At 43.0% G+C, this 26473-nt stretch overlaps 1 protein-coding gene and 1 non-coding gene across 2 annotated transcripts; both read left to right on the forward strand.

The window, feature by feature from the left end:
- The first annotated feature begins 10760 nt into the window (after positions 1-10760).
- Positions 10761-10867, forward strand: LOC125592172. The gene has a single exon (XR_007328019.1). It is a non-coding gene; the product is annotated as a small nucleolar RNA R71 (small nucleolar RNA).
- A 7018-nt stretch (positions 10868-17885) lies between these two features.
- On the forward strand, positions 17886-18494 carry LOC106412602. The gene has a single exon (XM_013853521.1). It carries the CDS (start codon positions 17886-17888, stop codon positions 18492-18494), a length of 609 nt encoding a protein of 202 aa, XP_013708975.1.
- The last annotated feature ends 7979 nt before the right edge of the window (positions 18495-26473 follow it).

The following is a 26473-nucleotide window of genomic DNA, read 5'->3' on the forward strand; positions in this document are numbered from 1 at the left end:
TTGAGTTGAACAGAAGCACCTGATCCTTAGGTTGAAAGTTGCTGTTGATGATCCTCTTGTCATGGTAAGCCTTAGTTCCCTCCTTCTAGATCTTAGAGCTTTCATAGGCGAGATGCCTAATTTCCTCCAGTTCGTGAATCTGCATGGATCGTCTCTCTGCTGCTGGTTGGATGTTGAAGTTGAGTAGTTTCACAGCCTAAGGTGCCTTATACTCCAACTCAACCGGCAGGTGACAAGCTTTACCGTACACCAGATTGTAAGGAGTGGTCCTGATTTGTGTTTTGTAAGCTGTTCTGTGAGCCCAGAGAGCGTTGTCTAGCTTGAGCGACCAATCCTTGCGACTTGTGTTAACTGTTTTCTGCAGGATGCTCTTGATCTCTCTGTTTGAAACTTCCACTTGCTCACTAGTTTGAGGGTGATATGGCGTGGCTACCTTGTGTTGCATGCCGTTCTTCTTCAATAGACCTGCAAAGATCTTGTTGATGAAGTGACTACCCCCATCACTGATGACTACGCGTGATATCCCAAATCTTGGAAAGATAATGGTTTTGAGCATCTTAGTTACCACCCTTGCGTCATTTGTGGGACTGGCAATTGCTTTCACCCACTTAAAAACATAGTCAACTGCTACCAAGATGTACTCATTCTTGAAGGATGGTGGGAATGGTCCCATGAAGTCGATTCCCCAACAATCGAATACTTCAACCTCCAAGATGAAGTTCTGAGGCATCTCATTCCGTTTACTGATATTCCCTTGTCGCTGGCATGAGTCGCATCTAGAGATGTAGGAATGGGCATCTTGGAACATAGTTGGCCACCAAAAACCGGCTTGAAGGATCTTAGACACGGTTTTAAATGTCGCAAAGTGCCCTGCATAAGAGGAACCATGACAGTGATAGAGGATTCCTGGAATCTCAGACTCGGATACACATCGTCGGAATACTCCATCCTTGCAAGTACGGTACAAATAGGGTTCATCCCAATAGTAATGTCTTGCTCCTCTCAAAAATTTTCGTTTATCATTGCCAGTGAATTTGACAGGTTCTTTCTCAGCAGCCAGATAGTTGGCGATCTCAGCAAACCATGGAAGATTGGGATGTTGCTTTTTGATCGCACATACAAGGTGTTCCAGAACGCTGGAGCAAACTGGACTGAGCGGTTGTTCTATGACGCTTCCCAGACTGATCGAGTAGACATGCTCGACTGGAAGGCTGTCATCAAGTGTTTTATCTTCATCTATCTTCATTCTGGAGAGGTGATCTGCAATGCCATTCTCAATGCCCTTTTTGTCCTTGATTTCTAGGTCAAACTCCTGGAGCAATAAGATCCATCGGAGTAGCCTTGGTTTCGCATCCTTCTTCGTCAGCAAATACCTCAATGCTACATGATCTTTGTGCACTATCACCTTAGATCCAACTAAGTAGGATCTGAACTTTTCAAAGGCGTAGAAAATTGCTAGAAGTTCCTTTTCTGTAGTTGCATAGCGACACTGAGCGTCATCTAAAGTCCTGCTCGCATAATAGATCACGTGAAGCTTCTTGTCTTTTCGTTGTCCTAGCACAGCTCCACCTGCAAAATCACTTGCGTCTGTCATGATCTCGAATGGGAGCTCCCAGTCTGGTGGTTGCACGATGGATGCGCTGACTAGAGCTCCTTTGATCGTGTGGAAGGCTGACAAACAATCGCTATCGAACTCAAATCTTGTCTCCTTGCAGAGCAGGCGAGTGAGTGGTCTTGCGATTTTTGAGAAGTCCTTAATGAATCTTCTGTAAAAGCCAGCATGTCCGAGGAAACTCCTGATTCCTTTGACAGAGTTTGGAGGTTGTAAGCTCATCATCACTTCTATCTTTGCCTTGTCCACTTCGATCTCTTTTCTGAGATTTTGTGACCGAGAACAATCCCATCTCGCACCATGAAGTGACACTTCTCCCAATTCAAAACAAGATGCTTTTCCTCGGAGCGCTGAAAGACCCTGCACAAGTTTGACAAACACACAGAAAAGGAGTTCCCATAGACGCTAAAATCGTCCATGAAAACTTCCATTATATCCTCAATTAGGTCAGTGAAAATAGACATCATGCAACGCTGGAATGTCGCAGGAGCGTTGCACAAACCAAACGGCAATCTCCTGTAGGCAAAAGTGCCGTAAGGATATGTGAAGGTCGTTTTCTCCTGATCGTCTGGTTGAATGGGAATCTGAAAGAAACCTGAATAACCATCTAAAAAGCAGTAATATGGGTGGTTAGCCAATCTGTCAAGCATTTGATCAATAAATGGGAGCGGGAAGTGGTCCTTTCGTGTAGCCGTATTTAATTTTTGAAAATCAATACACATACGGTGATCGGTTACTGTCCTAGTGGGTATCAATTCATTCTTTTTATTAGCAACCACAGTGATCCCCCCTTTCTTAGGAACTACAAGAACAAGACTAACCCACTTACAATTAGAAATCGCATAAATTACACCAGCTTCTAGAACTTTCATTATCTCTTTCCTAACAACATCTTTTAGATTTGTGTTTAACCACCTCTGATGTTCTACAGAAGTCATCGATTCATCTTCTAGGTGTATTCTACGCATGCATAAATCAGGTGAAATACCGGGAATATCAGCTAACGAATATCTTATTGCCTTGGGGTATTTGCTCAGAGTTCACGATGACAGGGTATGTTGAGTTAGGTCCAAGAAACGCATACCTGAGTCCCGCTGGAAGGGACTTTAATTAGATCTTTGGAGCTTTGAGTTCGCTCCACGAATCATCGAGCTGGCTGGTTGGTTTGGTCGGCTTTTTAGGAGCAGTTGCTCCTTCTGATGAAATCTGATTGCTCGTTTTCCCCAGACTTAGAAAAGCGACCGTCTTCTCGATGCTTTCACACGAGTCTAGCATCTTTTCGTACCCGTCAGCATCAACGTTGCACGTGTTCTGCTCAGACTCTACTCGTATCAGGGCTACTTCCAAAGGATCATCTGCGAGGATTTCTTCGATCATCCCTTGTTGAGGGGTCAAGGCGGCATTCTCGTCGCTAATTGTGAAGTTATGACCATCTAGCATAAGTCGTTTGAGAAGCTCATCCATCTCGAACTTCATCACAATATCTCCCAGTTGGAGATCAATCCTCCCATTGCAGACATCAATAATTGCACCAGCTGTGCACAGGAAAGGTCGGCCCAGAATGAGAAGGTCTTTTGGTTAATCTTCGAGCTCTAGAACCACGAAGTCTGCCGGAACAGTGGTGTCACCAATTTGAACTTGTAGATCTTCAAGAACACCTACTGGCAACTTGACTGATCTGTCTGCAAACACCAAAGAAATCCTGGTTGGCTTGAAGTTGGTTAGTCCCATGCGTTTTGCAACTGAGTAGGGCATGAGATTCATATTGGAACCCATATCGCATAAAGAACAAGCGAAGACTGTTTTTCCAATCTGAACAGATATGACAAATTTTCCAGGATCTTCCAATTTCCTGACTGTTATGTTTTGAAGGACTGCGCTGCATTCTTTCGAGACCATCATGATGTCGCTGTCTGTAGAGGTCTTCCTAGAGATCAGCCCTTTCACAAGACTGCGCATTGAAGGAATCATCTGAATAGCATCCATGAGAGAGAACTTAACATTCAACTCATCAAGCATCTTTTTGCACTTCATCTCTTCGCAATCCTTGTGTGATTTCTTAGCAAGGACTGGGTAGGGAACTTTTGGAATGTTGACGCGAGTAGGAACAGGTTGATCTTGCGTCGTGGGAGCTATTGGTTCTGCGGCTGTTAGCTGTTCTGGTTCATGATCGTCGTCTTGGACATCCTCAAGCGGAGGTTGTTCCCCTTCTTTCTGTTTTCCCTTCTCTTGAGCAGTGAGCTTCTTGGGGACAGGATCTGATAGATGTTTTCCACTTCTCAGCTCAACTGCGTTACAGTCCTTGGGATTCTTGTCTGTTTTCCCTGGGAGTGTTCTAAAAGGCCCCGACCCGGTTTCCCTTACAGCCGGTTCGTCCTCAGTTTGCTTGCTCCGACCCAAACTGGCCCTTTACGAAATATTCCCTTTACTTACGATTTTTAACCAGCTTTCCTCTAAGAGGTTCAGTTCAGTACACAGGGTTCGCTAAGTCTAATCCAGCAACTTAGCAATCTACTAGTAATCGCGGCATAATAAACATGTACCGTACTGCCTCTATGCTTTGTTATCTGATAATCCATCCATACACTCCTTCCTTGCTGTCTTCCTGCTTCTCGTCCGTCTTATACAGCCAGCTCGATCAGATACTTAACCGAATCCCCTTGTTCCTTAGTCACTCAGCCAACCATCCCCACGTGACCCAAGTAAACAAAGAGAGACGGCTTGGTCTCCAACCAGCCATCCGGAACAGACAGCACGCTAGCCATGCTTAGCGCCCCAGAACCAGTCCCTGATCACCTCCGGATCAGTCAGTACATACTCGGCTCCACAGCCCTGTAACCAGTCAGTAACACCATGCCTCCATCCAGTACAAGTCTTGGTCCAGTCATGACCGATCCATCTACACTCGGATCTATACCATAGCCGATACAAAACGCTGAGACTCGATCCGAGTCCTAACCGCCAGTATCACGTTCCAGCACTATACATCCATTAACCGCCTCAGATAACTCTTGCCGTCTGATCCGCATCATCAGTACAGACGCCTTCCATCAGAAACCGTCAAGCAGTCCGCAGAACCCGCCGAAACAGTCGCGTCTGTACTCGCCCGCCATCAGGCAGGATCCGCACGATCAAGCCATCGCTCTCCGGTACCATCTCTCGATATCCTAGTCGTGATCCATTCGTGCAGGGATCAGAACCAGTCGCATCAGAACAAGAAGGACTCCCGTCCACCAAAGGAGGCTTGAAACGGCCGTCTGGCCTAATATCCCTGCTCGGATCCGTCTGTCTCTCTCTCAGTTCATTTCCCTCTGTTCTCTCCCTTCAGTGTCATCAGTACGATCTGATCAACGTTCTGATCAGACAGAGCTGCAGTGAACAGACAGACCTACGGTCTGTAACTGAGACTCCGATCGGCCCTCCGGCCAACGCTCTCCTTCTTTCCGATCAGGATTGATCTCACTCGGTCTCTTTCTGTGTTTTTTTTAATCTGTCTTTCTTTCCAGGAACCCGTGTCCCTCTCTCTGATCCGCCAAATACCACTTAAGGGAAACATATGGGCGGTTTCTCCACCAACCTAACCGCTTCGCGCCCAATCCAGCCTGTAACTTCCCTCGGCAGTTCCTTTCTCTCGGCCAACTGCCTTTGACGGTTTCCTGATCCAATAACTGCCCGTGTCAGTTAAGAAAACCAACCATGAAACCGTTCTTGGCAACTGATCTGATAACCGTTCCGAACTGCTATGCTAACCGCTCTAGCAACTGCTCAGTAACTGCTCTCGGTAACCGCCAGATAACTGATCCCATCAGTTTTCTTAGCTTCCTGTACAAGTTCAGCTCAGTACCCGTTCCCATCAGAACATATATTCAGTCAGTTCTTATATAGACTATCTAATCTCGGAAGAGAAGTCTAACTACCTTGTCTGAAACCCGACCAGTTCAGTCCGACAAGCTCAACTGTTATGTCCGGACTCGGCATCATTCTCCTAACTGACCAACACTGTCCTAGACGACTAGTCTAATCCTGACTATGTCATCTGATCGGTCTGTCTGACTCGTCCTTTGACTGATCCAGCTAAGACAGCGGGACGGGGATGCTACAAGTCTCCCCCACCTGGAATGAATTAGTCCTCGAATTCAGTGGTCAATAGAACCTTGTTCTATGCAATCAGAGCAGTTCCAACATACAACTCTCATGCCTTAACTCAGTTCTCAGACTTTCAGTCATTCGACCATTACTGCTTTCCGACTTCATCAACCTTGAATCAGATTTCTTGATCGCAATCACACTTGGATTTGATCTTAGATATTGATTATTCGATCCGGTCTCTTTACCATCTTTTCAGTCTCAAAAGATTTGGTCCAGTGTACCAGTTTACTAAGCATAGTGGTTCTTACTCTCGAGCAATCTCTTGGTGCTTGGACACACACTTTGGCAAGAACGCTAGACCCCCAACAGTGCTGACCAGTTTACCTCAATTCTCGAAGTTTTAACTCACTATCTTAGTTAAGTTTTTCCAGCTTAAACCTTAACCGATCACAGTCACTTATCGACTCAACTTTAGTCCCTCTGTAACTTAGTTCCAACTAGTCCAAGTCCAATCCTGAATTGACTGTTTGATTCTCGCACTCCAGTGTTCCTTAGCATGGCCAAACTCCGAATACTAGGAACTTAATCTTTTCAGAATGCATGGATGTCATCTTGATCCTTACAGTTGTTTCCTCGGATCACTCCCTGATCCTAACCAGTCCCCGACCACTTATGATCGACATCTGTTCTTTTCAGATCTTTACTGATCTTTATTGACACCTCCGGATCATTCTTGGTCCTTACAAACATTTCTTACCGGATCCTACACTTGATCCCTTACAAAGTTTTCCTTTCGGACTCTCAGTCCTTCTGGGTTCACAATTCCAAAATGGCAAACTCATCTAGTTCCCATTGACTCAGTCACAATTATGTCTTGGAAACTCAGCAGTTCCCAACAACATTAGTTCATACCAGTACGTACCTAACAGACAGACGTCCTACAGACATGTGAAGGAAAACTCTCACTAGTTCCCATCCATGCTTTCATCGCGATCGGAAACCCACAGTAGTGAACTTCTTGAGCTCCAGTGACAATACAGTTATGTCCTGGAAGGTACATCTCCCACAGACATCAAATTGGGTTTCCGCAGACTACAGCACAGACACGCGATGGTGAACTAATCTAGTTCCCACCGACGCGATAACAATTACATCTTGGCAACACTCTGGTTTCCACAGACGTCAGGACAGAACACACGATGACAGACAGTCACGTCTTGAAAACTCTCGGTTTCCATAGACACCCGATCAGACAGTATCAGTACAGTTATGCCTTAGCAAACCCACTCAGTTCCTAAGGACATATCATCAACACTAACACTAATGTTTCAGCATTCCCACTTTTCCAGTTAATCAGACACTTAGTCTGGTACCATTATCATTCCAAATCATCGAGCAGCTGTTTTACAGTCCAGTTAAGTCTTAATGAGCATCCCAGCCATAAGCACCTAGACTGATATAGACTCTCGCATGAAAGGATCTAATAATCTAAACTCAAATGATCGTCCCCAATCATCGAGCCGTCATCCAAAATCCAGCAAGCCTTAGCAAGCGTCACAGCCCCTAAGTACCTTGTCTGATCTACGCTCATGATAGGAACTGATCATTTACTACTTTTGAAACTCTGACCACAACTCATCATCTATGGCATCTTGTACCTCCAAGTAGTTTCTTGATCACCTAACAAGTCTTTGGCAAGTACACCTGACTTTCAATCTCTTGTTCTGATAATCTTAACTCTCGGACCACACAAACCTACCAAGACGATTAAGCTTAGTCAACCTTGACAATTCTTTTGTCCAGTTCCTATATCCAAGCTTGCCTACACCCACCACTTGCTAAGTGTAAGTCTCACTCAGATTTTTCCAAAAATCTTTTTATGAAACTTCCAGTTCCATTATACCGGACCAGCTTGTCCATTACCTTGAAAATCTTAGAATCCGTCTAAGCATTCTCAACAGACGTGCCATTCGAATGTAAGTCTCTGTACTTCACATTCCTGCATCAGGGCCTTAGCCATTAGTCCTTAGGCTCTTCCATGGACAACTTGTCCAATTCAGTTTTCCGATTCCCTGACTCTTTCTGGTTATCTCTTAGCAATCCATCTATCGCCTTAGCCAGTTCATTGAGATTCCATCTCAATCCTCGGAGCACCAGTCCAACTCTGTTTCCATTCACAACCTTCAGCTCATCCACTCGGCTATTCTGCCTTGAACCTTTCCGCTGAAGTCTTCTTTCCAAATTCAGTTATGGACGTCTTGTCCATACAGAGTTAAACTCATCAGCTCCTTGGCTCCATATCCGACATCATTGTCCTTGACAGTTCCTTGTCTTACTTAGACTTTTCCGAAGCATCCTTGGCTTCCTCGAGCCACTTGATTCAATCCTAACTCCAGTCAGCTAATTATCCTTAAGCTTCAGAATACACTTCGTCAATCTTTCCCGTTTCTTCACTTCAGAATCCGGATCCATTGACTTAAATAAACCTCTCGGTTGTTTCCAACACTTAGGAAAATTTATTGGATAACTCTCTTGAGTAATCCAGAACACCTTAAGCAATCCCGATCATTCTCCAAATGATCCTAACTCAGACTTCATTCCACCAATCCAATCATTCATCAATGATCTTATCTCCCGTTTCTTTCCAGTTATACTTCTAACTTACATTTGCCCATTCAAAGTGTAAGTCCGACTTGATCACTCCCAAGATCAAGTCTCTCGTCAGTTCTCCAATGCTCGCGCTTAGGATTTTCCGCATCCGTTCGGTCTAGACAAATCTTGTATCATCCTAGAAACTCTGTCCTAGAACCGTAATCGCTCTGATACCACTTGAAAGGCCCCGACCCGGTTTCCCTTACCGCCGGTTCGTCCTCAGTTTGATTGCCCCGACCCAAACTGGCCCTTTACGAAATATTCCCTTCACTTACAATTTTTAACCAGCTTTCCTCTAAGAGGTTCAGTTCAGTACACAGGATTCGCCAAGTCTAATTCAGCAACTTAGCAATCTACTAGTAATCGCAGCATAATAAACATGTACCTTACTGCCTCTGTGCTTTGTTATCTGATAATCCATCCATACACTCCTTCCTTGCTGTCTTCCTGCTTCCCGTCCGTCTTATCCAGCCAGCTCGATCAGACACTTAACCGAATCCCCTTGTTCCGCAGAACCCGCCGAAACAGACGCGTCAGTACTCGCCGGCCATCAGGCAGGATCCGCACGATCAAACCATCGCTCTCCGGTACCATCTCTCGATATCCTAGTCGCGATCCATTCGTGTAGGGATCAGAACCAGTCGCATCAGAACAAGAAGGACTCGCCTCCACCAAAGGAGGCTTGAAACGGCCGTCTGGCCAAATATCCCTGTTCGGATCCGTCTGTCTCTCTCTCAGTTCCTTTCCCTCTGTTCCTTTCCCTCTGTTCTTTCCCTCCAGTGTCATCAGTACGATCTGATCAACGTTCTGATCAGACAGAGCTGCAGTGGACAGACAGACCTGCGGTCTCTAACAGAGACTCCGATTGGCCCTCCGGCCAACGCTCTCCTTCTTTCCGATCAGGATTGATCTCACTCGGTCTCTTTCTCAATTTTTTTTATCTGTCTTTCTGTCCAGGAACCCGTGTCCTCTCTCTGATCTGCCAAATCCCACTTAAGGGAAACAGATGGGCGGTTTCTCCACCAACCTAACCGCTCCGCGCCCAATCCAGCCTGTAACTGCCCTCGGCAGCTCCTTTCTCTCGGCCAACTGCCTTTGACGGTTTCCCGATCCAATAACTGTCCGTGTCAGTTAAGAAAACCAACTATGAAACCGTTCTTGGCAACTGATCTGATAACCGTTCCGACTGCTATGCTAACCGCTCTAGCAACTGCTCAAAAACTGCTCCCGGTAACCGCCAGATAACTGATCCCATCAGTTTGCTTAGCTTCCTGTACACGTTCAGCTCAGTACCCATTCCCATCAGAACGTATATTCAGTCAGTTCGTATATAGACTATCTAATCTCGGAAGACAAGTCTAACTACCTTGTCTGAAACCCGACCAGTTCAGTCCGACAAGCTCAACTGTTATGTCCGGACTCGGCATCATTGTCCTAACTGACCAACACTTTCCTAGACGACTAGTCTAATCCTGACTAAGTCATCTGATCGGTCTGTCTGACTCGTCTTTAGACTGATCCAGCTCAGACAGCGGGACCGGAATGCTACATGTTCCCTGTTGCCTTTTTATTGTTTCAGCAGTTTGAGCAATCTGAACGTCCATCTGCCTTATGTGGCTTGCTACAACATCGTATTTGGAATTAAATTTCGTGAACATGTTGTCCATCCGAGTGTTTATCTCGGTTGTAACCTGGTTCAGTGCTTTTCCTTGAATCTGTTGACCTTGCAGAAGTTGTTGCATCATTCCGTTCAGCTCATCTGGCGGACCGCTTGCGGTTGCATGATGCGGTTGCAGGAGCAGCCTGTGGATTATTCTGCCGGTTCTGAAATTGATTCTGAGCCTGGCTGAGGGTGAACATCTTCCCATTCTGATTCTGATTCTGATTCTGATTCTGGAAGTATGGCTTCTGATATCCAGTGTTTTGGAACTGATTTCCCTGAGATCTGTCGTTGGGGTTGTCTGGATTGGTCTTGTATGAGAACAGATGCGGGTTTTTACGCACATTAGGGTTTGGATGGTAGTTCTTGAACTGCCAACCCTGCCCGTTAACATAACTGACCTCTTGCTGATCTTCTTATGATATTTTGTTTTCTGCTGCAGCATCTGTAGTACCTGGTTCCAGATTGGTTTCTTCCATGACATAGATCTGATTCTGATTGTTCCTGAGCAGCAGATCGACCTTAGCGGCGAGGTCATCAATCTTCCTAGTGTCCATGCTGTTCACCTTCTTGGAACGGTCAGTCTCTTCGTTTTTGTTGGACGAACTAGCTGCCATGTTCTCTATTAGCGCGTGAGCTCCTTCTATGGTTTGAGTCATGATATCTCTGTTGCTCGCTGCGTTTAGAGCATTGTGAAACTCCCATTCCACACCATCGTAGAAGATTCCTAGAACATGGTCATCGTCGAACCCGTGATGAGGACACTCTCTTAGGGTATCATTGAACCGTTCCCAAGCTTCGTTGAAAGGTTCATTAGCGAGTTGCTTGAAGGAGAAGATCTTGTTCCTTAGGGAAGCTGTTTTGGCTTTCGTGTAGAAGTGTCCCAAGAAAGCTGCTCTAACCTGTTCCCAAGAAGTTAGGGAACCTGTAGGTAATGACTTAAACCATCGTGAAGCCTTGTCCGCTAGAGAGAATGGGAACATCATGCATTTGATGTAGTCGGGTGGGACGCCGTTTGCACGAGTGAAACTGCATATCTCTTCAAAAGCTTCAATGTGTTCCATCGGTATCTCAGCTGACAGTCCATGGAACAACTTTCTCTGGACAAGATTGATCATGCCGGGTTTTATCTCAAAATCTACCCTTTGACATGGTGGAGGAGCGATAGCAGAGCGCGTAGTAGGGATGTTACGGGGTAGGTTTCTCTCACCAATTGGGACAGGTGGTTCCGGCTGCGCAGCCAGTTGCTGCGCTGCCATTGTTTGCTGCAACTCTTGTATCTGTTGCATCTGCTGTTGCATCTGTTGCATAGACGCGGCCATTTGTTCTGGAGTGCCGAGGTCGGCCATTGTTGCAGTGATTGATTTTTGTTGACGGTTGGTCCTTTCTACGCTTGCGAGTTCCTGATTTGTAAGCGAATTTAAGTCCTCTTGTGTATTGCTCCGAGTATATCTACTGGTCATGCACCTGGGTCATTAACTGCAAAAAGGATTAAACAAGTTAGAAGTTTTAGACTAAGTAAATAACAGAAAAATAAAGGTAAAAAGTTGGTCCCCGTCGCAACGGCGCCAAAAATTGATACACTAAAATTGGATCTTTGTCTACTGTCAAGTTAACAGTGTAGTTGTAATATTTTTAAATACAATTCCAGAGGACCAGTTCACACTTTATCTTTATGGGATCAAAATTTAGCTAAAACGAAGTGGGGGTTTTAAAGAAGTAAATATCGTAAAGAATAGGTAACTAGATTAGGTTGTTTTGGATTGATTTAAAGGCGCTAGTCTAAGGTTTCTTCTTCAGGTATGGAATCACAAACCAAGCAATTATTCAAGTTCAGTTTATAACGAGTCTAAACTCGGATCACTCAGGTTGAATCAACCCACTCTCGTGGTGTTGATTCCTTTGCAAGTCGGTCTTGATGCCTAAACTCTCGTTTGGATCAAGACACGATGGCAAGCTCTAGAGATCAAGTCCGATATGTTCACAATACACCCTAGTATCTACTCTCGCTGACTAGGGATGCAAAGCTCATTCAATTCATATCAGGTTATCAATTAACGGCTAGCTAAATCGATTAACCCTAATTTATGCACTGAGTGATCGGTTCAATGCAAGCAATAAGAACAGATATGAATGTAGACATTCTCAAGATGACTTATTTATGCTTAGCTCACGAATCCAAAACCCTAGAACCCTAAACTAACTCGGTGACTACTCAGACATACCACAAGAACAGAGAAGCATGATTTCTGAATAATACTGCATATTATAAATCAAAGAAATCAGAGGGTTCAGGATAATCTTCTCTATGAGATAGATGAGGCCTTCTCCCTTACAAGTAGCGATCGCTAAAATCAAAGCTCTCTCAGGTCTTTTCTTGCGTAAAAACTAAGGTAGGTCTAAAATAATAAATAGGAAACTATATATATAGGAGCCACATGCGGCTAGAAGAAAGAAATAGGAAATCTAGGGCAAATCCTGAAATATTTGGATCTTCCGTTTTTTTATCTCTGTCGCTGGAGCAGGCACTCAGGCTTCACCGGTTGGCTGTTCCGCACGAAAGACTCCAAATCATACTTTTCTCTCTTCTTTTCCATCAGCTGGTCCATTTCCTATCCAATGCAACTCTAGACCTGTTATGACTCGAAAGAGACTAAAAAGACTCGATAAAACCTTGTAAACTATTAGTAAGACATACGTATAATATGCCGAGAACACAATATATCATCGATACAAAAATCGATCGACGCTCAGCCAACAACATCGAGCGATGGGTCGACAGAAAAGTCGGTCGACACTCCACTACCAATATCGATCGACGCCATCCTGCTTGAAGCATGTAAGTATGTTCTTACCTATTTCAATAATGAAAAGTAGTTCTATGAGATCAAAAAGGTCGAGTATGCAACGCATCAAACCAAATTAATTATAGACATAGGGCTCCAATTCCTACTGGAATAGCTGTTGTTTTGAATACTCCAATTCCTATTGGAGATTGCAACAGACCTGATCGGTTCTACACGAACAGGTCTGCGATCCGTCCTCTAGCATTTCAAAGAAAAGACTTTGAACTAAAACCCAAATATTTATCTCTAGTAAGTCAGCACCCCTTTCGTGGTCTTCCTCATGAAAACCCCATAGACCATATCGAAGCACTTGAGGACTTTGTGTCTAACATCAAGGTGCATGGAGTCTCTGAAGACTACCTATTTTGCAAACTCTTCCCGCACTCCCTTGCTGGAGATGCGACGCACTGGCTGAAACAATTGCAGCCATGATCTTTCACTTGCTGGAGTGATATCAAAAGCGTCTTCCTCAACAACTTCTTCGATGATGCACGAACCGAAGAATTTAGGAATAAGATCTATAATTTTTCTCAAGGCACTACTGAAACTTTTAAGGCTTCTTGGTTGAGATTCAGAGCCTACCAGCGAGACTGCCCACACCATGGTTTTCCCGAAATCCAGCTACTTAATATTTTCTTCACAGGTCTCGACTGGACATACCAAGCGACTTTGGACGCTGCGAGTCAAGGCAACTTCAAAACCAAGACACCTGAAGAAGCTACGAGGCTCATTGAAAATGTGGCGTCTAGCACCAGTACTAAGAAGACTGATCTCGAGAGGAGGAAGATGGCCGAGAATTTGAATGGAGACCAGATATCTGAGGTGAAAGAAACGTCAGATTCAGTTCATGCTTTTGTGATTGGAGATGAGCAAGTTCGGTTTACCGATGAGAGTCAGACCTTTTTACGTGAAGGAAATGAAGAAGAGCATGTACACCGCATCGATGAAACTGGCTTTCGCAAACAAAGACATGCCGATCAGCAGCGAAACATGAGCTTCACAAGGACCTACGAGGCAGGACAGACTCATAGGAGCGAGCTGGAATCTATGATTGGTCAAGTTCTAAAACACCAGCAAAAAATGAGTGCGGTTCTCGATGAAAGATTGGATTCCATATATTATGATTTACATGATAAGTTTGAAACTTTGAGTGACCATGTCAAGAAATTGGATAGCCAAGTTGCGCATAACGCTGGGTTTGTCAGAAGGGATGAAGGATTCCTTCCTGGAAAAACTGACACCAACCCGAGACGCCAAGTTTGCGCTGTGTTACTAAGAAGCGGAAAACGCCTTTCCCCGAGCGCTGTAGAAATCACTTCTGCAGAAAAACCCCCTGAAGCTGAAAAGGAAACGATTAACCTCGATGAAGAAGAGGAGGAGTCGGAAGAAGATGTGGAAATCGGTTGACAAGAAGGGAATAATGTCGATCAACCGACTACGGTAAATATTGATCGACAGAATGAAATCAATGTCGATGCACACTCGACTCCCGCCACGCCGGGCGGTAGAGAGAGTGTATAGGACTTTGCCACCCTTTCCTCCTAACAAGACGCAAACTAAGCGAGAATTGGATAAAGCGATCTGCAAGAAAGCATTCGATAAAATCACGTTGGAAATTCCACTAAGTGATGCCATAAAAATATCTTCTTCGATTAAGAAATATGTAAGAGAAATGGTATCCAACAGCTTCCCAGCTGCTGAACACAGCGTCCTGATGGTTTCAGAGGAAGTAAGTGCAATAATCCAAGGCGAAACCCCGATCAAGAGACCTGATCTGGGTAGTTTTGTTCTAGATTGCAACATACGAGATAAGAGTTTTCCTCGATCCCTTTGTGACCTAGGATCTAGCGTGAATCTCATGCCACACTATGTCGCGATATCCCTGGGATACGACGAGTTCAAACCCACCAAAATAACTTTGGTTCTTGCTGAGAGATCCGTTAGAGTACCTGAGGGAGTACTAGATGACGTGCCGATAAGAATTAACGACTGTCACATACCAACGATTTCATTGTGTTGAAATACCAGAATGAACCAAAAGATCCCCTCATCTTAGGTAGACCATTTCTAGCTACCGCTGGTGCAATCATCGACGTCAAGGAAGGTCGGATATGTTTAAACATTGGAAACATTTCAATGAGCTTCGATATGGAAAAACTAATAAAACAACCCTTGATCGATAAACAAGCCTCTTACATGGACGATATCTCTGAGTTGGCTGAAGAATCCTTCATAGACCTATGCTCAGATGATCCCCTGAAAAAAATGCTCACATCTACCGAAGAGGAAACATTTAGCATCAACATCAGAGATGATGAATACGCGCTATTAATGGACACAAGTATAGAAATAGCAAACGTCGATGACATAGAGGATGACGCTTCGGAAATCAACGTCGATAGATATTTAACGAAACTGTCGATCGACAACCATCCTATCTAGAGGAATGGGATCCCGAAAAAGTACCAAAGATCGATTTAAAGCAACTACCCGCTGGACTCAAATATGCTTTTCTCTATAAAAATTCCTACCCCGTAATCGTAAACGCCAACCTGACAAATGGAGAACTTGCGTTGTTATTAAATAAACTGCGTAAATATGGGAAAGCCCTCGGATACTCTCTCGAGGATATTCCTGGCATCTCTCCATATCTGTGCATGCATCGGATCCACCTAGAGGACGATTCCTAATCGTCAGTGGAACATCAAAGAAGGCTAAACCCGAACTTGAAAGAAGTTGTTAAGAAGGAAATTATCAAACTTCTAGATGTTGGAATCATCTACCCGATTTCGGATAGCAACTGGGTGATCCCTGTGCATGTTGTACCTAAGAAAGGCGGAATTACAGTGGTTAAGAATGATAAGAATGAACTCATTCCCACGCGAATTGTCACTGGACATCGAATGTGTATCGATTATAGGAAGCTAAACGCTGCCGCCAGAAAAGATCACGTTCCCTTACCCTTCATTGATCAAATGTTGGAAAGATTGACAAATCACCAATACTACTGTTTTCTTGACGGATACTCTGGATTTTTCCAAATCCCTATACATCCTGACGATCAAGAAAAGACCTCCTTTACATGCCCTTACGGAACATTTGCATACCGCCGAATGCCATTCAGTCTTTGTAATGCCCCTACCACTTTCCAACGATGCATGATATCAATCTTTAAAGATATTATAGAAGATTTCATGGAAGTCTTTATGGACGATTTTTCCGTATATGGATCCAGTTTCAAAAACTGTCTCGACAACCTATGTAAAGTTTTGGCAAGATGTGAAGAAAAGAACCTTGTTCTAAATTGGGAAAAATGCCACTTCATGGTTAACGATTGAATCGTCCTAGGACATAAAGTGTCCGCTACTGGTATAGAAGTAGATCGAGCAAAAATTGAAGTAATGATCGGATTGCCTGCACCCACGAACATAAAAGACGTGAGAAGTTTTCTCGGGCATGCCGGATTTTACAGGAGGTTCATACATGATTTTAGCTAAATCGCTAGACCTCTCACCTCCCTCCTCTGTAAAGAAGTTAAATTCGACTTCTCACCAGAATGCGTAAAGTCTTTTGAGAAAATAAAGAAAGCCTTGGTAACTGCCCCCATCGTACAAGCACCTGACTGGAATCTTCCTTTCCAAATCATGTGCGATGCGAGCGATTTCTCTGTAGGAACAGTTCTAGGCCAAAGAAAAGAAAAAAAGCTACATGCAGTTTACTATGCCAGTCGAACACTCGACGAGGCACTAAGGAATTACACAACAACAGAAAAAGAACTTCTTGCTGTAGTTTATGCATTTGAAAAATTCCGCCAATACCTGGTTGGTTCGCGAGTCATCGTTCATACTGACCACGCTGCAATTAAATATTTAATGCAAAAGAAAGATGCGAAACCACGACTCCTGCGATGGATCCTTCTGCTTCAAGAATTCGACATCGAGATTAAAGATAAAAGAGGAGTAGAAAACGGAGTTGCAGATCATTTTTTCCGGATAAGAATAGAAAACGACGTCCCTATCGATGATTCCTTACCAACTGAAAACGTTTACCAAACGGATTCATTCATCGGGAATGTATGTCTCACTTCCGACGACCTGTCGATCGACGATAACGATGCAATGTCGATTGATTACAACAATACCAGGTGGATCGACGACGACTAAAGTATGTCGATCAATACTTCAGATATTCTGAGCAAAGATACAAATCCCAAAACCCTCACCTTCGATATAAAAGTTAACGTCGCGCACAACAAGCTGTACCCTGACCGTGATTCCCCCATAGATGAAAGTCTGCATCGAGAAGTGCATGTAGTCGGACAAGGTTTAAAGGACAGACCTTGGTACGCTGATATAGTAAACTATTTAGCTGCTGACATAGAACCCGAAGAGTTGAGAGGCTACACAAGGAAGAAATTTTTACGAGAAGTTAGGAGATATCACTGGGACGAGCCATATCTCTACAAACATTGCTCTGACGGGATATATAGACGTTGCGTCGCCGAAACTGAAATCCCTGATATCTTATTCCAATGCCATGGATCCGACTACGCCGGACATTTTGCAACCTTTAAAACGGTATCTAAAATTCTTCAGGCAGGATTCTGGTGGCCGATCATGTTTCGCAATGCTCATGCATTCATAGCACAATGCGACAGATGCCAACGAAGGGGGAAAATCAGTAAAAGACATGAAAAGGAACATAAATCTATTCTAGAGGTAGAAATCTTTGATTGTTGGGGAATAGATTTCATGGGTCCTTTTCCTTCTTCGTACAGGAACAAATACATACTAGTCGCTGTTGATTATGTATCAAAATGGGTCGAAGCAGTAGCTTCCCTAACAAATGACGCATCTGTAGTTATCAAGCTTTTCAAGAGCGTTATTTTTCCTAGATTTGGAGTTCCTAGAATAGTCATAAGTGACGGTGGCTCCCATTTTATTAACAAAGTTTTTGACGGATTACTCCAGAAGAACGAAGTTCACCATAGAGTTGCTACGCCTTACCATCCGTAAACAAGTGGACAATGCACTTTGGGCCTACCGAACTTCTAGGAAAGATCAAAGAAATCTTAGAAAAGACCTTAGGAACTTCTAGGAAAGATTGGTCTAGAAAACTGGACAATGCACTTTGGGCCTACCGAACTGCATACAAAACCCCACTAGGAACAACCCCATTTCACATACTCTATGGAAAATCCTGTCACTTACCGGTTGAGCTAGAACATAAGGCAGCATGGGCTATAAAATTATTAAATTTCGACATCAAACCAGCTGCCGAAGAGAGACTAATGCAGCTTAACGAGCTGGATGAAATAAGACACTTAGCCTATGAGAATTCAAAGATCTATAAAGAGAAAACGAAAGCATATCATGATAAAAAGATCATCTCCAGGCACTTCAAACCAAATGATCAAGTGCTGTTATATAACTCTCGGCTTACGCTGTTTCCCGAAAAACTCCGATCTCGTTGGTCAGGTCCTTTCACTGTTGTGGATGTCAAACATTATGGAGCCATCACACTTATAAACGATAAAGGAGAAGAATTTACAGTGAATGGTCAACGAGTGAAACACTACTGGGCTAAACCGCCAATTAGCAGGCCTTTAAACTTAGGCCTTCTTCCTGATAATTAGACAGATCATACCTCGAGTCGAGCTCAAGACTTAAAATAAGCGCTGAATGGGAGGCAACCCATTTCTAGTTTTAGGATATTTAGGATTTAGTTAAAACTAAATTAAAAAAAAAAGTCTGAGTAAACGATTATAAAATCGACCGATGAGAGCATGTCGATATCGATCGACAGTACATCACCTAAAATCGACCGATTGTAACTCCTTTCCATCGATCGACACTTAACCCGGGCAGGTATATCATTCTAACTTGTTAAATTGTGTACTTATGATTAGTTCTCACTATAACTCTGACTGGATATACACTGGGGACAGTGTAATTTAAGTCTGGGGGGATGTTTACTAATATTAGTGTGTTCATGAGTCATATCAAATGTTTTCAAAAGAGATTTATTGAGTCAAGAAGGGGATAATGAACTTATTAGATTTTTGCTTGTTATCTAACCACTCTTTAGCACCATTCTAGACTTACTGATTGCAGATAGTACTAAAGATACTAAAGTGGATCAATCTGTCAACTATTCACACTTGATGAGATTGTTTGAATGAACCAAAACTGACCTCCAACACTAAACTTGACACAACTGCTTATCTTGGGGCTTGGTATACATGAGATCAGATTCTTCAAACAAGTCTGGAAGGTAAAGTCTTGTGTAGATTTATCACATTTTCTCTCTCTATTTCGACCCTAGATTTATAGGTAGAGATATTTATTATAAAAAAATATAACAAAAAGAAAAAAAGAAAGAAAATAAAAATATAAATAAAAATATATATATATATATATATATATATATATATATATATATATATAATAGGTGTTAGTTAGGTGGAATCCGAATAGGACTTGGTGGCTAAAACCATTAAGGCTTGCTTCATAAGGATTCCAACAAAAAGAATTCGAACGGGACTTGGTGGCAGCAATCATCAAGGTTCGATTCACATGAATTCTTGGATATAGATAAAAAAAAAGTGAACATGACTTGGTGGCAACCACCACTAAGGCTTGATTCATGGAAGTCTGTCCAATCTTGGTCAATGATTCTGCAATGGAAGCAGACTTTGACTAAAGAGAGAAATTAGTAGAGAGAAAATATAGGAACTAACTTTTGCCTGCAGATCCAGATACTTGTTTTAAAATTCTTGCATCCTGTGATCGATACTCCCAAGGTAAAGCATGCACTTTTATTTATGTTAAGAAATGAGGTTGGTAGAGGGAAATGTCAGACATGATTTGCTAAGTTATTGGCTAGGTGAATTTGGTTGCTAAGCTAGGATATTGTGTAATGTGCTTTTGTGATTAGGACCTCTTAGATGTGGATTGCAATATTGTAGAGGTGATGATTCTAAGTTTTAAATCATGTGAGTCTCTGCTGTTTTCAAACCTCTTTCAGAGAGACTGCCCGTCTGTTTTGCTTGAGGACAAGAAAAAGGGTAAGTGTTTTAATATATATTTAATACTATATAGAGTCTGTTTAGAGTATTTACCGGTTCAGATACGTTCTGGAGAAATATGGTGATTTTGGAGCCTTTTGAGGTGTAGAACTGCACAGACGCATCCGATGTTTAGCTATGGATGGAGACCTTCCCTCTGTTAGATTGAGCTCATCTTTTGACACAAGATAGAACTTTGATTTATATTTCCAACGCCACCATTTTGAGGTTAATCAGCATCCTGTAGCAGAAGTTATACCTGTTTTACTGAAGAGTGGTCAGTCTGCCTCGCGAGAGGAAGCTGTCGAGGAAATGAAGGACTGTTGATCGATATTGCATCATTGGTGTCGGTCGACAGTGATCCCAGAAAACAGGATAAGCCTGTTTCGTGACCAATTTAGGCTCAGACGTCACCACATATTACCAATATACCCCTGGACGACCTGAAACCCTATTTTACTGTTTTCTAAGCTATTGTTGACGGCTATGCTTCATACTATTCTAGGGAGAGAGAGCTAAGGATTGGAGAGAGAGAGAGATCTGTACACCTTGAGAGAGGGAAGATCTTGAACCCCCTTTGTTTCTTTACTCTATCATGTTTTTATTATTTTATTTAAGTATTATTCAGACCATCATAACTATGTGTTTCATGAATATGTCTGAGTAGTCCTTGCTGTTAGGTTTTGGTTTCTCAATAGGTTCATAAATGTATTACTGACACAAACAATTGTTAGGGTGTTTAGAAATACAGTTCTTCATCTAGTTGTTCTTAAAGCTAAGTTTAGGATTGATCACCTTCTTAAACTTATATCTTAGGATTAATTGAGATCAAGCAATTGCTTGACTCAATACCTGAAATTTGCTAGTATGATCTAACTGACTTGATACAGGCGAGAGTTGGTCTAGTGAGGTAGAGAATATAAATCAAACATGTCCGTAAAGCTTTCTGGAAGAAGTATCGATCGACGCATCGATAGCCCTGTCGATCGATATTTCGAAAGGTGTGTCGATCGATATTCATAACGAATTATCGATCGACACTTTCTCGTAATTAACATACGAAAGTTGAAATCCGAGATCCATATTAGACAATCAAATAGATTATATCTTAGTTTGAATTCAAGAACAATTAATATCAATAAACCCCTAAAGACCCAACTTAAGTATTACTTATCATACTTGAGAACATACCTGAATCTAGGTATTCTAACAACCTCAAATCAAATCAATCGAGCAATTATTTTACTCACAAATTCATTTACTGCTTTAAAACCTATAAATCATTTAATCTAGCCTTAATTCGAATACTATAAATCTTTTGTGTAATCCTAGAGTCTCTGTGGATTCGATCCCTAAGTACTACACCTGAACCTCTTATTTGAGAGAGTAATTCACTCCTTAGGGTAATTTGAGTGATATCACCATATCATTTCTCACTCCCATCGATTGGAGTTATCACTTAAACTTTACGATAAAAATCGCGGAAATTTTAGTTTTATCGATAAAAATCGTAATAAACTTTTCGAGTTGAAAGACGGCCCAAATTGGTCTAAAACGTGATTAGAAACCCACTTATGATTTTTTAAGGAAACCCCCATAGATACTATGGCGGTTTATACTTAGTCGCAAGAAAAGTTAAAATGTCGAATTTCCGCAGATAAATGTTAAGTTTCCGCGGATGATCATGAATATCGAGAAAAATGCAATATCTCCATTTTCGAGTTATGACGGCTTAAGGGTAGAAGAGGAAAGCTCAAACCGATCTTGGAGGGAGTATATAAGGAGTCCTAGGCGAGAGGCACAAAGGGAACTTTTTCGGAGCAAACTTAGCACTTAGAGCATTTAGGCAACTTTCCATTTTTGTTATCTCGAGCTACGACTCAACTAGGTTTTGCAGTCTTAGGTTGTTAGGACTAGGAATCTCGCCCACAGCTCTCGTAGCCGAGGCTTCTACCTTGTTGTAACGCTCATACGCAAATTCGGAATAAGACTTCTTTTTGCTCTCTTTTGACGATTTCTTATTTTTCACGTCTTTATTTCGTGTTCTGATTGCTTGGCGCGTGGTTTAGCAGATATCCGAGACCTCCAAAAAATTAGGGTTTTCCTAACTTTCCTAATTTAAACGGAAATCGACAGTGCGAATTTCAGTTCCCACAATCTCAGCCGCGTAGTCACGAAGGCGAGCAAACTGCTGCTCGTATTCTTTGTCAACCCACCTCAATGCCTTGTTTCTAGCAGCTTTACATTGAGGTCTTAGAGCCACTAATCTTCCATCTTTCCTTAATAATTTCTTCAATCTTCTTAGTAATATAATAATCTGGTTCTTCACTAATTTTATCCACAAATAACCTAGCTATACCGGTACTTTAATCATCTCACATTCTCCATTGGGTACACAACTATGCTCATCCTTGAACACTCTTACGTGCCTCCGCTCAGATTCTGCCCTAGTAGATCCGTAGTTACGCCAACCACACACGGAATCCACATTTCTTCCTGCACAACAATATCCAAGCTTGGTTTTGTGATACCTATATTGCTTCAGATTATAGCATGTCTTGAATGCGTAGTTGATAGGCCATGGATTTTACCCACTTTTAGCCATGGTTTGTTAAGTGTTTTAATAACTAATTACTATATTCTATAGTCTATTTAGTATATTTATAGGATAAAGAGTGATTTGGAAGAAAGTGATGGTTTTGGAGCATTTTGGAGATAATTGGAGAAAGCATCCGAGTTGACCATCGAGCAAGGCCAATGGTTGACATTCAGAGACAATAATCGATCGATGCACATCCTGTGACATCGATCGACGGCGAAGCGCGCAGAAGCCCGTTTGGTTCTAGCCGACTTAGAGCCCAAGACTTCACCAATTTACAAGATTACACCTCACGAGTTTTAACCTAATATATATAGCTTGCCAACATGTTAGGGCAAAGTGTGCTTTCTTGTTTTCTTATTTTCACAACAATGGTTTTCTAGGATTTTAGCAGAGTTGGAGAGGAGATCCAAAGAGATTTGTGATTGGAACTCCATTAATATCTATCTATTTATCTATGCAGTTTTTATACCTAATTGTTGTTATGAATTGCTTAGCCATGTCTGAGTAGTTCTATTGTTTGGTTTAGGGTTTAGATAGGTAATGAGGGATTAGCCCCAACTATAGATTGCTAAGTTGTGATATTCATCATTAGGATTGTCATTAATGCATGTTTCTAGTTTCACTAGCTAGAACTTGCCCTAGGAATTGTAGACTCACGTCATCACTTGCATCTCACCCTGTATTCATCCTAATTGAGCTAGGATTGCTAGAGTAAGGCGAAAGCTGATCTAGAAAGTCTAGTGAGCATAATTCAACCCGCGCATAAGGCTTAACTAAGAACGCGTCGATCGATATTCTTATAGAATAATCGATCGAACGTACAACAAGTGTATCGATCGAAATTACTCTAGAATCATCGATCGACACTTGTCTGGTCAGTAGACAAACCTAGAAAGCGAACGCCGATCGGTTTGTGTATAAGTGTTTGAGCTCTATAATATCATGCATACAACTTGTTAGACATCTGTAAGATTATAATCCTGATTACCTGAATAGAAATCCCACCGAAGCTCGGTCGCTACGTAGTGACCGAGCATGTACACGGCTCGGTCGCTACGTAGCGACCAAGCTCTCACCGAAGCTCGGTCGCTACGTAGCGACCGAGCTCTCAGCAAAGCTCGGTCGCTACGTAGCGACCGAGCTCTCCCTAAAGCTTGGTCGTTACATAGCGACCGAGCTCTCACCGAAGCTCGGTCGCTACGTTGCTTGCTCGGTCGCTACGTTGCTTGCTCGGTCGCTACGTTGCGACCGAGCTCTCCCCGAAGCTCGGTCGCTACGTAGCGACCAAGCTCTCGCCAAAGCTCAGTCGCTACGTAGCGACCGAGCACGTACACAGCTCGGTCGCTACATAACGACCAAGCACGTACACGGCTCAGTCGCTACGTAGCGACCGAGCATGTACACGGCTCGGTCGCTACATAGCGATCAAGCTCTCACCAAAGCTCGGTCGCTACATAGCGACCGAGCTCTCCCCGAAACTTGGTCGCTACGTAGCGACCGAGCACGTACATGGCTCAGTCGCTACGTAGCGACCAAGCACGCACACGACTCGGTCGCTATGTAGCGACCGTGCTTTCTTAAAAATCGATATGACACGAATCCATGCATTCTCGTCTACTCTTTAATGCTATCTCCCGAAGACTGTAGCCAACCCATTTCATGTTTCTCGTCATTTGAAGTCATCAATCGAAATCTACGATAAAAACCGCGGAAAGTTCGTTTTTATCGAAAGAAGCTGTAATAAACGTTTCGAGTCAAACAACGGCCCTAAGATACCTAAGACGTGACTCGAAACCCACTTAAGATTTCTTAACCAAAAGCCCATTAACCGTAGGACGGTTTATGCTTGGTTCGCAAGGAAAGATAAATGTCAAGTTTCCGCGGAGAAATACAAAGTATTCGAAGATAATTAGAAAGATCGGGAAAAATGGAATATCTCCATTTTTAAGTTATGACGGCTTAAGGGCAGAAGAGAAAAAATCGTAAACCGACCTAGGAGCGAGTATATAAGGGGTCCTAGGCGAGAGGCACGGGGAACAACTTTTTTGACTCAGAACTCTCGGCACTTAGAAACTCTGAGGAATTATTCTCGACATGCTCTGTTTCCATGACTGGAACCCGATTACCACACGAACGTGCACAAGCAGTTTGATCTCTTGGTTCACTCTTGAACTACGTTCGGCTTGATCCTCGAAAGGGGTACGTAGGCAGCCTTTCATAAGGTTCAGTCCGAAATCAATCAAAAACCTTTTCTGTATTTTCTTCGTCTTTTGTTATCAAGCTGTGAGTCTACTAGGTTTGAGATTTTACGCCGCTAGAACTAGGTAACTCGCTGACAGCCTTTGCGGCCAAAGCTTTTATGATCTCTTGTAGTGATCGCAACGCTCTTACGCGGACTCGAAATAAGATCTACTGTTTTCTCTAAACTCGTTTGTTATCTTTTCACGATTTCCGCATATGTTTGGTCACTTGCCGTCGGCTCTCGCAGAGATCCGGGACCTCTGGGAAATTAGGGTTTTCCTAGTTTCCTAACTTAAACGTAAATCGACAGTGCGAATTTTGGTTCCCACAGTTTGGCGCTAGAAGGAGGGGAGGTATGGATTACTCTAATTCATAGCCGTAAAACGCTTGAACAAAATAATGTATGGAAACACGAAAGAGGAAATCGCAGTTCGCAACAACGCTGGTAAGAAAACTCCAGCCGCCACTGCGCCTATGGCCAACGCCTATGCAAACGCCACAGTTCTTGAGAAAATCGAAAACCTTGCTGCGACTTTTCGCCACAGGAAGAGCAATGAAACAAGCTCGCGATTTCTCCTTTTAAACATAAAGGGAAACGATAAATCTTATCAAACCCCGTAAGTTTGGCTCATTACCGAACAAAAGAAATCTCAATGCGTAAGGGTTTTACCAAAACACGTTTTCCGAAAACATTTCGGAAGGGTAAAACTTGTTCTCCCAAAAACCGCAGAAACCCCTAGGTTAATTGCGGAAAAAAGAAGTGCAACAAATGGATTACACAGCTCGGTCGCTACGTAGCGACCGAGCAAGCACACGGCTCGGTTGCTACGTAGCGACCGAGCTCAAGCCAACTCTCCACTCGCTACGTAGCGACCTGTCAGGCATAAAAAGGGTCCTCCTTTGCGTTCTCTTTTGAATCCTCATCGTAACGCTTTTTGTTTCGTCTCAATCGGAGTTTCCGTTGAGATTTTACGACGAAAATAAGTAGGACTCTTCTTGGCTTGCTTCCACTCGCTACGTAACGACCTGTTAGACGTCCACTCGCTACATAGCGACCTGTCAGGCCTCAGAAAAGTCCTCCTTTGCATTCTCTTTTGAATCCTCATCGTAACGCTTTTTTTTTCCTCTCAATCAGAGTTTCCGTTGAGATTTTACGACGAAAACAAGTAGGACTCTTCTTGGCTTGCTTTCACTCGCTACGTAGCGACCTGTCAGACATCCACTCGCTACATAGCAACCTGTCAGGCCTCAGAAAATTCCTCCTTTGCGTTCTCTTTTGAATCCTCATTGAAACACTTTTCGTTTCGTCTCAATCGGAGTTTCCGTTGAGATTTTACGTCGAAAACAAGTAGGACTCTTCTTGGCTTACTTCTACTCGCTACATAGCGACCTGTCAGACCTCGAGCTCGCTACATAGTGACCTGTCAGGCCTCAAAAAATCTCCTCCTTTGTGTTTTCTTTTGAATCCCGATCGAAATGCTTTTCGTTTCGTCTCAATCGGAGTTTCCGTTGAGATTTTACGACGAAAACAAGTAAGACTCGTCTAAACTCCTTCGCTTGCTCCTACTCACCCTTACCTCCATATTTGTGTTCTCCTTCAAATCTTGATCGAAACGTCTCTTGTCTCGTCTCGATTGGAGTTACCATTGAAACTTTATGATAAAAAAAAACCCGCAAAGACTAGTTTTCTCGCGTGGATTCAGAT

This window comes from Brassica napus, chromosome C8, assembly GCF_020379485.1.
Source record: "Brassica napus cultivar Da-Ae chromosome C8, Da-Ae, whole genome shotgun sequence".
In the NCBI taxonomy this organism is placed as follows: domain Eukaryota; kingdom Viridiplantae; phylum Streptophyta; class Magnoliopsida; order Brassicales; family Brassicaceae; genus Brassica; species Brassica napus.